The sequence below is a fragment of the Macrobrachium rosenbergii genome, chromosome 25, assembly GCF_040412425.1.
Source record: "Macrobrachium rosenbergii isolate ZJJX-2024 chromosome 25, ASM4041242v1, whole genome shotgun sequence".
In the NCBI taxonomy this organism is placed as follows: Eukaryota; Metazoa; Arthropoda; class Malacostraca; order Decapoda; family Palaemonidae; genus Macrobrachium; species Macrobrachium rosenbergii.
Genome location: NC_089765.1, coordinates 24,510,930 through 24,523,746, shown reverse-complemented (window position 1 = coordinate 24,523,746; position 12,817 = coordinate 24,510,930). Strand labels below are relative to the sequence as shown.

Below are 12,817 nucleotides of genomic sequence, written 5' to 3'. Positions count from 1 at the left end.
AAACATAATATTCACAAGAAATAGTATGGAAGAGCTTTACCATATTGCTAGAAGCAAATACATGCCATTCTAGTGAAAAAATTAGCCAAAATCTGTCGATACTGGCCGCCATCTTGGAATTTGGCCGCCATATTAAATTTTTGCGTGGCCAGCGCCCTTTTCTGATAGAGGAACTTTAAAGAGCACTTGTGCAAAATTTCATGCTTGTTTCACTATCTGAACGATTCTTATGAAATATGCAATTATCTGCTGCACTATATACCAGCGACCAGCTATTTGACAGATGCAAACCTCTGAGAAAACCAAATATTATTTTTTTCACGTTCTCACACATAATTTTAGCTGGTCACTGTGGACTGCAGTTCCCCCATAAGGCCTTTATGCCATTCCTGTCCCATTCCCATTCCTGAAGACCTTTTTGCATAAACTTAGATAATCTAAGAGCCTCTGTTTTTATCGACTGTGTTCATAAACTTGTGTGTTTGAGAATCAGTTTCAGTCTTCAGACTTTCAGTTTTCTGAAAAAAGAAAACTATTGATATGGTTTTTTGTCTGTCCGTCCGCCCTCAGATCTTAAAAACTACTGAGGCTAGAGGGCTGCAGATTGGTATGGTGATCATCCACCCTCCAATCATCAAACTTGCCAAATTGCAGCCCTGTAGCCTCAGTAGTTTTTATTTCATTTAAAGATAAAGTTAGCAATGATCGTGCGTCTGACACCGATATAGGTGCCAACAACACAGGCCACCACCGGTCCGTGGCTGAGTTTCATACAGTCTTATACGCATTATAGAAACCTGGATTGCGCATTTTTTACTTGGTTGTTATTGGTTTTAACAGCAGATAGGTAAATAACTTGGCTAAGGCTTCTCTTACTTTTACTTTCGTATGGTTTAGTTTTCTGAACATTATTGAGACAAAATTGGCAGGAAACTGTATTCCCAAGTATCTTGCATCTGGCAAAACTGTTCTTTATACCTCATCTACTGGCTGGATCTACACAACATTAGTAGACTGCCTGCAAGCAAGTTTCACTTCAAAGTAAAGTGAAAATATGATTATCTTGAAACTGGAAAGGTCTTCCCTTGCATCTCACGGAAACCAGTACCACATTCTGAACATTCTCAAGAAATACAATAGCTTTAGGGATTTTCTGTCTGACTTTCATTTAGTTTTAAGTGGACAACACAGAATGCTCGTAAACTCTCTGATAAAGGAATAGTAGTTATACGGGTTGCGGGTACTTACCCTGATGATCTGCTGGACAGTGTAGTTTCCTACGAGATGGAGGCAACTGATCCAGTTGCTCCAGCCACTTGTATTCTCTCCTGGTATTGTTGGTTTCGGACCTTCGTTTTTCTGAACCAGTTTGCATCTACCAGTGTCCACAGTCCAGGTCCCAGCGACTGAGACGCACAGAGCTGTCATGTTTTTCTCATTCGTGGTGACGGCCCGTAGCGCAGCTGCTACTTGTCCTGACGGGCAATTGTCTGATGGAATGTCCTCATTCCCGATGGCTATTTCCTTCGTTGCTTCCCAGTCTGTCACTAGGGATGACCCAAATGTAGAGCAAGCGGCATATTCTACATCCTGTGACGAAAAGTCCAATCCCAGAGCAACTAAGGCTGCTGATCCTTGGTAGTTGCAATTTATAACTGAATTTCTCCTTGTTGCAAGTGACAGCGAGGGCAAGGGAGACAGAGCCTTCAGACTACAGCATGTGAAATTTATGCGATCATAACTGGATGCCGTTTGTTGATAGTACATATATGGATTTGTACTTTGATTAGCACTACTACTAGCGGCGATTTTCTTCAGTACGTCAGAGTTACCGCATATAGCCGGGAGATCCCCAGTGCTTCCTTGAGCAGTCAGCGTTGCGCAGGTTGTACCACTGAATATCAAATGAGAGGCCATTTCAGTACACCTCAAATAAAAGTTGTATCTGTCCATGAACATCTCAGTTGGAAGTTTGTTGGAAGGACATGTATTTGTGTACATTTCTGTCGCCCAGTCAATAGGGTCTAGAGTCTCAATTGTTTGACCACAAACAATTCCAGTGATAGCGTTGGGTGAAGGATTGTAAATGAATCCGTAAAGAACAAAAGTTCGAGGACACTGAAACCAGCCGTTAACGCTTCGGTTAACTGAAATCGTATCAGTGAAAAGTGAAGATGATGTGTTGTTAGTCATTATGGTAGTTGACGACGGCGTTCCGACATCTGTTGCGGGAGTCTCCGTAACTATGTTGGTCGCTGACGTTTCTTCTACGCCAGCTGTAGGAGAAACAGGATCTGTGGCAGTTACAGAAGGGGTGACAGATTCTGATGTTGCAGCGCTAGTACCATCGCCGGTGGCTGATCCAGACACCACAGTGCTAGTTGTTACAGAAACCTCCTGATTAGCTGTAGTTCCAGAAATGGTCACGCTTGCTGAAACGGAAGTAACCAGAGCTGTAGCCTCTGAGGTAACAATGGGTATCACAGAGGCCTCTGTAACGGTAGAGGAAGTATCAGGTGAACCAGATGTGTAGGACGAAGTAGAATCTGGAAAGGAAGTGGTACCATAAGGCTCAGATGAAACCACTTGAGATGTCTTGCTATCAGATGTTCCATCAAGTGGAATAGAACTCAGAGAATTGTGGTTCTCTAGTAACAGAAGATATTTGTGAATAATATTGAAAATATATGTAAGCATTTTCCATCTGGCTATTCATACATTTTTCTTAAAATGTGCAAAAATATCATTTAAGTGATGGGTTTGGGTAATTACAGATGCATTGTAGTTTTAAAGCAACAAGATTTTAACATTATGATAAAAATACAACTTAAAAGCAAGACAGAATACCTCTAATGTAACAGGTATATCCTTCCTTAGGCTGATACTGAAGCTCGCTATGTAGAAGGCATGAAGGCTTGGGATTATTTGATGTACTGAAGGCACAGCACGCAACGTCTGATAATATGAATGAATAAATGAGTATCCACAATGAACATTTATACCGTAGAACAGAACTTACAAATGTGACATAAAAAAGGACGATATAGAATTGAACACAAACACAAAAACTCACACACGCACACACACACACACACACACACACACACATATATATATATATATATATATATATATATATATATATATATATATATATATATATATATATATATAAGAAACTGCAAAACAATGGCAAGTGTTTGCAGAAGAAGGCTGAGAACAAATGTGATCGTTACAAGTGTTTTGATGAAAGACGAAATTATAGGAGGCTGGAACAATGAATGTTAACATGGAAGATTGAAGAAAAAGCTTCATTCGTGTCAGCATTTAGAAGTAAACAAAATGGACGATGGTAGGCTAAAAAAAAAAATGTGTCACAAGTGGGTGAAACAAGAAAGGCAGCTGGCTCAGCTCAAAGATTAAGTAGAAATTTGGATTGACTATGGGAACCAAAGTGGGAATGTATGAAAGGTTTGTTAAGCCAGTTGCGTAATATATGTGGCGTAAGACCATACAAGATAATGAGACAGGGAGAGAGGCAGAAGTAGTGAAAAGGTTGGCATAGGGGAAAAGATGACTCAGCGTTTTGAAAGAATTTAGTCATGTGGAAAGAGTCAAGGAGATGGTGGTAACAGTGCATAATTCTTAAGTACTGGGTGATTAGTAGTAACTGACTTAGGACCAAAACCAACTTTACAAAGAGTATATCTTAATGAAAACTCCCTCTCTAGACTTTATTATACAAAGATTTCGTGTATTCTTTGACGTAGTCCTTAAAAGATGTCATTTGACACATTGCATAGACCTATTAGGCTTCAGCCTCGTATTCTGTTCTCTGTGACCATCCAGGAAGTCAATTGCATGTCACCAAAATATCAACAGATTTATCTATAATATCAGCAGAGTTAACTTCTTTCCTCCAGAGAGAGAGAGAGAGAGAGAGAGAGAGAGAGAGAGAGAGAGAGAGAGAGGAGTAGGCCAAACCTTTGGAACAGAAAATAGCACACAGGAGGTCGTTGGCTACAGGCCTGGAATGGCTGACGGGACCACACACTGAAAAACCGACTTCGCGAAATCTGTAGACAGCCGCGGCGTCCTTCGCTCCCAGCATCAGCCAGTGGGAGAGGAAGAGCAGCAACGGCGCCTTCGTCGAAGGGAACTTCATTCCGAGGGCGAAGGTCCCAGGTATACCAGATGCTCTGAAGGTGAAGAAATGACGTGCAGGAAATCCGGACAGACCTCAGTGAGCTTTTATATAGATTTACCTGTGGGATGATCGTATTCAAGGCTTAGTGATTACATGTGACTGACAGCGTTGGCTTCACAGGCCTTAATTGGGCCCACTGCCTCTCACCGCCAGCCTTCCAGTGGCTGCCGAAGGTTTATAAGTACTGATTTTGGGGATGAGGTTGCTAGATACTTATAGTATGCGCATACACACACACACACACACACACACACACACACACACACACACATATATATATATATATATATATATATATATATATATATATATATATATATATATATATATATATATATATATATATATATATATATATATATATATATATATATATATATATATTTACTTATATATAATATATATGTGTGTATAAATACATATTTATACATATACATACAGTACATATGCATGTATATATGTACACACACATATATATATATATATATATATATATATATATATATATATATATATATATATATATATATATATATATATGTAATGATTCAGAAAATGTAAGCGTTACAAAAATCATTCATATTAAAAAATTAGTTATACAGCACACACACAGACACACACACACACACACACACGAAATAAGATTTACCGAAAAGTATTTTCGAACAAAAATTAATGAAATGGAGATAGCTTTTTACGAACGCCAATATCAGTTTTCCCTATCAGTCAGCGAAACAAATGGTGACCGTCAATTGCAGGAGCAGCTGTTGTATAAGCTAATATGACCTTTATTGCAACTTGAAACAGAACCTCTGGATCAATTATGGGTAAACAATGAGGCCCGGGAACCCAATTTCAGCAGCAACTCTGATGCTAGTATGTTCCATCAATCAATCAACATCAAAACTGAAGGAAATAGAATGCAGAGCAAAATCAGAGATGCCAAATCTGAAAAATGCAACCCTGATTGGCCGATTCGCCTTACAAAGCAACCAATCACAGCTGCCCATTAAAAGATAAATTACACTTTGGTCGTTTTATCTTTCCTGGAATGTATGATGAGCTCGAGATCTCATCACGAGGTCAATAAGACCCACAATTGGTACGAAAATTCTAAAGAACTAAACCGACAGAGTAAACGCGTCCTTTAAAGCGTGTCGACAAATAAACAGGCTCTATCATCGTCTGATGCGCGTCTGTGATTGGCTCTCTTTCCGGGCAAATGAGCCAATCACGGTTGAATGATCAGCTTTCTTATTTTCTTGTGTGTCCTGCTAGATGGCATTCACTGAGAGACAGGGTTCATCTGTTGTAAGGAATACGATTTCTGGTTTATTTTTGGCTCCCTTTGTCTTCATAATGTTGGTCTTTGTACGTGTATACTGTATAGTCGACCCTTTGTTGATGCATCTTTGTTAAACTTATTTTCTCTTTTGATTCTAGGTGACTATTTGCTTTTTTTAAATAATGATCAGGATAAGAATAATATACGTAAAATGATGGGAAATAATAATAATAATAATAATAATAATAATAATAATAATAATAATAATAATAATAATAATAATAATAATAATAATAAAAAGTAATGGAATCCTAAGGAGCCAGGATGCAACCCAGAACCCCACACCATAAAAATACCCAGTCGAATAGGATGACTGTGATAGACCAAATAATAATAATAATAATAATAATAATAATAATAATAATAATAATAATAATAATAATAATAATAATAATAATAATAATAATTATTATTATTATTATTTATTATTATTATTATTATTATTATTATTATATTATTATTATTATTATTATTATTATTATAGGTTTTATTGAATATTATTGCTGCTTCAGCTGCATTTATTTTGTAGAAGACTTTTTCTATTTTCCTTATGGCGGGCTTCTCTTCATTGGAGGTGCGTGCTAACAGCTCGCCTATATTTGTCATTTCATGGGGTGAAAAGTAAAAAATCTGGATTCTGCTTTTTATACGCACCTCCAATGAAGAGAAGTCCACAATAAGGAAAATAGAAAAAGTCTTCTATAAAATAAATGCAGCTAAAGCAGCAATAATATTCAATAAAACCTGTTTAAAAGAGGGTCTGCTGCCAAATAATAATAATAATAATAATAATAATAATAATAATAATAATAATAATAATAATAATAATAATAGACATAAAACATGGTATTATGTGTGTAGTAGAAATAAATTTATAAATCACATGAGAATCTAACTCAGGTTTTTCGAAACGAGTCAAAATGGGTAACAGGACCTAAAAAAATCAGGACCTGGGTAGATTGCACACCTTTAATAATAATAATAATAATAATAATAATAATAATAATAATAATAATAATAATAATAATAATAATAATAATAATAATGGAGAAGTTTAGACTTATGAGCAGTGGACAGTTTAGCGCAGTCAAAAATGCATCCGAAAATCTACGGATGTATAACATGATATCTCACCCTCATTTATTTGCGATTACGAGCATATAAAAAGTTAAGTAACCTTCACATACGTAAAAGACATGAGAATTTATAATACAAGGGTTCACCGTCGCATTTTAGCTTTTGATGATATAAAACAGTAACTTTTATTTACATAAGAAACAATAAATTAGTCTTTTTCAGCTCATCATCACATATAACTATATTTTACCTTCGTATTTTTAAGGGATATAAAACTATTTTTCTTCAATATATCTAACTTTCATGAAATTTAACAGTAAATTTCCTTCATCTATATAAGCTAGAAATAGATGAAATATGAATTAGTTTGAATTAGTTTTATTAAGTTCAACTTTTGATATAATAATGATATTTTTACCCCTATAAAGGCCAATTAAAATGATAAAATAAATAAATTTAAGGGATATGAAGCAGTGTTTCCATTCCATATAAAACTGGTAATCCCTATAAAATTAATAAGCTATATTCAGCAAGCATACACATATGTACTGTACGTGTATGACGGAAATTAATTGATTAATTGTGGGTCATCTGGCGTCACCACTACCAGGGTCACTGGTGCCTTGGTATACTGTATACACGAACACATAATTAAGCTACATGATGAATGCCTTATCAATAGATACAAAAGGTTGAATTTCAGTACTTGTTAAGCATATCAATATCACGTAACGAGAACTAGTTAGTCTTGTCATTCAACTCTTGAAGTACTGACTTTCCATATTTTACTCTAATACTGTTCTCCTTGCATTTTAATACATTTTATTCTGTTTGTTAATTTATTAACTTATTTTCTTTTTTATTAAATGAGACCTCTTTCTTTCAGTATTTCCCTTTACCTCTTGTTAATTCTTCCTAATGAATACCATATTCTTTGGAATAATAATAATAATAATAATAATAATAATAATAATAATAATAATAATAATAATAATAATAATAATAATAATACTGGCCAATGTTTCCTAGCACCAAAACATCCGTATCCAGCTGGGTAGTGCAGCCATAATTAGTCCGATGCCCCAACAGCAAGGCCAAAAGGCATAGCCAATCGGGTAGCCCCAGAACTCGTGACCCTAAAAGTAACCCCGTCCCCATCTTAGAGTGACTTTCGGACACACGAACCCAATTCTCAGAGGGTTGAAAATGAGTGTTTTTCGGAAGTCTAAGGTTATGTTTTGTTATTTAAGACAATCTTATACGAGAATCTGCTTCCTCTTACTTCTTCCTAAAGCCACCATGCGGATAGGGCTCATCTTCTGGATAATAATAATAATAACAATAATAATAATAATAATAATAATAATAATAATAATAATAATAATAATAATAATAATAAGAAGAAGAAGAAGAAGAAGAAGAAGAAGAAGAAGAAGAAGAAGAAGAAGAAGAAGCAAGTGATTTTGTTTTTCCCCATTAGGACCAAAGCGTGACAGTCAGTTCCGCTGTTAATATTAATAATAACGATGATAAATTAAAAAAAAATTTCCATACACGGAGATATTCGTGTGTCCGACTACGTAATTGTGAAGGCAAGAACCTTGAGGTAATAATGCATAGATATTTACAACTGATGCCTACTTATTTCGTGTCCAATGCTGTTAGTGTACTTGAAAATGGCAAGTGCAAATAAATTAATAAATAGATTTGCATGAACTTCGGTGTAGTAACAAATTGCACATAAGGAATTGAGAAATTACAATGTGTGCAAGTTAACAAAATAAACAATGTAAACACCAGATTGCTCTTTCACTACACTTACATGCAAGTCATCAAACAAAAAATAAATAGATAAACTAACAAGTTCACTGATTAACTACTGGTATAAATATTGCATTGGTAAACTTATATAAATATTTCACCGATAAACTCATATAAATAGTTCATTGATAAACTCATATAGATAGTTCACTGATAAACCCCTAGCACTCGCTAGGCCCGAGTTCGAGTCTCCGGCCGGCTAATGAAGAATTAGAGGAATTTATTTCTGGTGATAGAAATTCATTTCTCTGTATAATGTGGTTCGGATTCCACAATAAGCTGTAGGTCCCGTTGCAAGGTAACCAATTGGTTCTTAGCCACGTAAAATAAGTCTAATCCTTCGGGCCAGCCCTAGGAGAGCTGTTAATCAGCTCAGTGGTCTGGTAAAACTAAGATATACTTAACTTTAACTGATAAACCCCTATAAATATTTCATTGATAAACTCATTAAAATATTCATTTGATAAACTCATAAGAATATTTAATTGATAAACACGTGTAAATATTAAATTGCTAAACTCATAAAAAATATTTCACCGATAAATTCATATAAACATTTCAGTGATAAACTCATTAAAATATTTCACTAATAGACTCATATAAATGTTTCATTGATAAACTCATTAAAACATTTCATTGATAAGCTCATATGAATAGTTGATTGATAAACTCATATAAACATTTAATTGATAAACTCACATAAAAATTTCATTGATAAACTCATATAGAAATTTTCATTGATAAACTCATATAAACATTTCATTGATAAATTCATTAAAATATTTCACTGATAAACTCATATATATATATATATATATATATATATATATATATATATATATATATATATATATATATATATATATATATATATATTTCACTGATAAACTCATATGAATATATCATTGATAAACTCATGCAAATATTTCATTGATAAACTCTCGTCTTCCTGAGGTAAAAAAAAAAATTACCTGATGCAAGTCAGGGAATCTTGACCTGACCTTAGACGTCCAAATGAAGACTGATCATTGCTTGAGTGCTTTCAGAGTCTTCTACTGGAATCTCGGCGAACGAATGAGCGGCAAAGCAAGCACTCGTTGCCTTGGAAACTTGTACACTTGCTTTAAAGGGCATGTTCGGAACTTATATCGATCTTTACTTTCCAAAAGCTGTTATAAAAACACCATAAACTCACACACACACACGTATATATATATATATATATATATATATATATATATATATATATATACTGTATATATGTATATATATATATATATATATATATATATATATATATATATACATGCATATATATATATATATATATATATATATATATATATATATATATATATATATATATATATATATATATATGTATATATATATGTATGTGTGTGTGTGTATTTCTAGGTCTTTTACATGTCTTATCTAAGAAAAGAGGGTAATGCCGCCATCTCTTTACAATAAGGAAGAAACCCTATCAATAGCGCGTTTCAAGTCTTCATAAAATTGAAAACACATCCCTTTCGGTCCCCTCCGAAATAAAAAAAAAAATCACTAAACTTTGCTCCTCATAATTTAGTGAGGAATAAAGAAAGCACTGGAATTGAACTTGAGATACCTGGTAGCCATACTTAATACAGATTTTTTTATTATTTTTAATTTGCTTGTTATAATCACACTAAAACCATATTAGGGTGCTCTATGCGATGATACTATTATAGTATTAGTAGATTTTTCGACTTTATGTGAGAAGAAAAAACACACAATTTGTTGATCACATTAATTACTTCAAGTTTAATCGCAGTAATTACGCTCCATGAAGAAATTTGGAACATATTTCATATATGCTTGTCTATGTATCCAATGTGTACATATAAATGTCAACCATATGGTCAGCAGAAGCCATTACAGTCAGCAAAAGTAGAAAATATGGAGAGTGTTCGCATCAGGCTTACTAAAGCCTCTCGGTTCAATGACTTGAAAATTAGAGTTTGCGAAGTAAACACGACAACGTTCATAGACATAAATGACCAAGATAGCTGATTGATGAAGTAATCAGGGAAGCACAAGCACATACTCTTTTGCATTTGAGTGTGAGTGTTTGTGTGTGTGTGTGTGCATGTGCATGAGTGGTTGGATGGGCAACTTTCTATATAACCAGGCGATCTCTGAAAAACAATGCCCAAGCAGTAGAAATTTCTATTTGACCTTTGACCTCTGAGTATGACCTTTCCACTTTCTTCCCAAGCGCTGAGAAAAGTATCCTCTTGATGGAAGAGTTGGTTTTCATCACTGACTTCAATCTTGAGAACCAGCGTGGGTTCAAAGCCCATCCTACCTGAAAAAAGAAAACGCTTTCATTAATTTCATTTTTTATTTCAAGGCTGTCATTGGACAGCTCATCGAATAATATTGGGAGACTGATACGTTAAATTGTTCCTAGGGCCATTGCAATACATAGGACTGGTGTTCGTGACCATCAAAAACTTTACTGTTACGGGAAGTTAGGCCAATACTCTCGACTCATTTTGCCAAAAATAATTTTCCATCTCAATGCATTGCTCTTCTTGTACCTTCTGAAGTGAATTTTTCCTTTTATAACAATAGATATTACTGTTGGTTGGATAAATTCTTTAACCATACAGGTGAAGCTTTGTCAAATTAAAAAAAAAATTAATTCCAGAATTAAAACGTGAATGAGTCAAAAACGTAGGTGCCATATTTGTGAGAGCTTTTTGAACGCTGAATAACGCCCAAAGAGTTATAGGCTATGATTTCTTAAAATTCATAAGAAAACACTGTAGTTCCTTTAAGTCTATTATGTCTATAGAGATTTGTGTATACCATTGTCTTTCGTACTTTAACACTCAAATTCTAAACATTTCACGATTACCTTCACTGTTACGCCTGAAGGTGAGAAATGCATCAAATGTCAATATTATGTTTATAACTTATAATTTTTCAAAGGTTCGTTCTACATCATAAAAAAAAAAAAAAAAAAAATTAGGCAAATTCTTAGCAATGTTAATGCAAAAGATTTGAACCAAAATTATACATTGTTTGAGGGTGATATTGCGCAACTTTTTTCTCATTAACCCCATGGTGAGAAATGGCATTTGATGACGTGTGTTTGTATGATTTTGTGTTCGTTATATATATATATATATATATATATATATATATATATATATATATATATATATATATATATATATATATATATATATATATATATATATATATTTAACTCTCGCCATACCCGCGCAATAACTTCTCGCTGCTGGGAAGAAAGGGCGTTGGGTCGGGTATGATACATGAAACATACGTACCGGGGTCTAAGCGATGTCAGGCAGGGCAGCCGATCGAGACCACAGGTCTACCCCAAAGCCAAATCAAAAAGTCCTTCAAAAGAAGGCATCGTGCTTACCCATACAAAAATACAAAAATGGGAATAAAAGCACGTTAAAAGAAGAAGAAGAAGAAGAAGAAGAAGATATATATATATATATATATATATATATATATATATATATATATATATGTGTGTGTGTGTGTGTGTGTGTGTGTGTGTGTGTGTGTGTGTCTGACTGTGTAAAAATATATCTTTTCAGCAAAGGCATAGTCATAATAATTGAAACATTGCATTATTGGTATACAAGAAAGCCATTAAAAGTAGAGTATTGAACATGTACTCGTAAAAAAATTATCCTTCTTTAGGTTCTTTCCGGCCAGCATATTTTCACCGTGATGATTCAACATACTTTATGCTGGAACCATAATTATGTTAATAGTTGATCATCCGCTATTTCTTTTACGAATATTTTCCCTCATTGGATGTTTTATATTAAGCAACTACCTAGGACTGCATATGAGCTGATTTATTCTTATCTCTCTCACCAACGATGCTACTAACGTCAGAGCCACTGGTTTTGATTATGACCAGTTGTGTTTTTGTGGGTAAATAAAATTACGAATAGGCGAGTCCGGAATTACTGATCGTAAATAGGTTAAATTGAACTGCGATCTATTTTTTATGTAATCTGTTTTAGTAGTTTGATGGACGTATTACCTACACAGCTGGCGTTATTGATAACGCCATAAAATTACAATAAAACATTGTTTCATTTTGTGTAAAGTGTACGAAGAGATTTATTAAGGAAAATTTCCAGTCTGTTGTTTTACGCACTTTTCGGAAAATACACCAAAACAGCCTAAAAGTTCTTTAAAGCTATTTCGCAGCATGTGACTGGAGGTTCATCGAACTTCGATTCCAAAATTATTATACTATTATATATCGTGCCGTCATTACAATATTGTGTCTTAAACTGCGCGAAAAAGAATTTAATATCACAGACATT

General features: G+C 34.1%; 1 protein-coding gene across 1 annotated transcript; it reads right to left on the bottom strand.

Moving 5' to 3' along the window:
* Positions 1 to 865: 865 nt before the first annotated feature.
* On the bottom strand, positions 866 to 4,393 carry LOC136852137 (uncharacterized). The gene is made up of 3 exons (XM_067126587.1): positions 3,985 to 4,393; positions 2,848 to 2,955; positions 866 to 2,546 (listed from the first exon to the last, which is right to left on the bottom strand). Exons 1-3 carry the CDS (start codon positions 4,163 to 4,165, stop codon positions 1,165 to 1,167), a joined length of 1,671 nt encoding a protein of 556 aa, XP_066982688.1. The 5' UTR covers positions 4,166 to 4,393; the 3' UTR covers positions 866 to 1,164.
* Between the last annotated feature and the right edge of the window lie 8,424 nt (positions 4,394 to 12,817).

Coding starts and splice junctions, on each gene's coding strand:
- LOC136852137 (XM_067126587.1), bottom strand. CDS start 4,165: ATGAAGTTCCCTTCGACGAAGGCGCCGTTGCTGCTCTTCCTCTCCCAC. Junction 2,956..3,984: donor TGCTATTTTCTGTTCCAAAG/GTTTGGCCTACT, acceptor TCATATTATCAG/ACGTTGCGTGCTGTGCCTTC. Junction 2,547..2,847: donor ATATACCTGTTACATTAGAG/GTATTCTGTCTT, acceptor CTTCCTTTCCAG/ATTCTACTTCGTCCTACACA.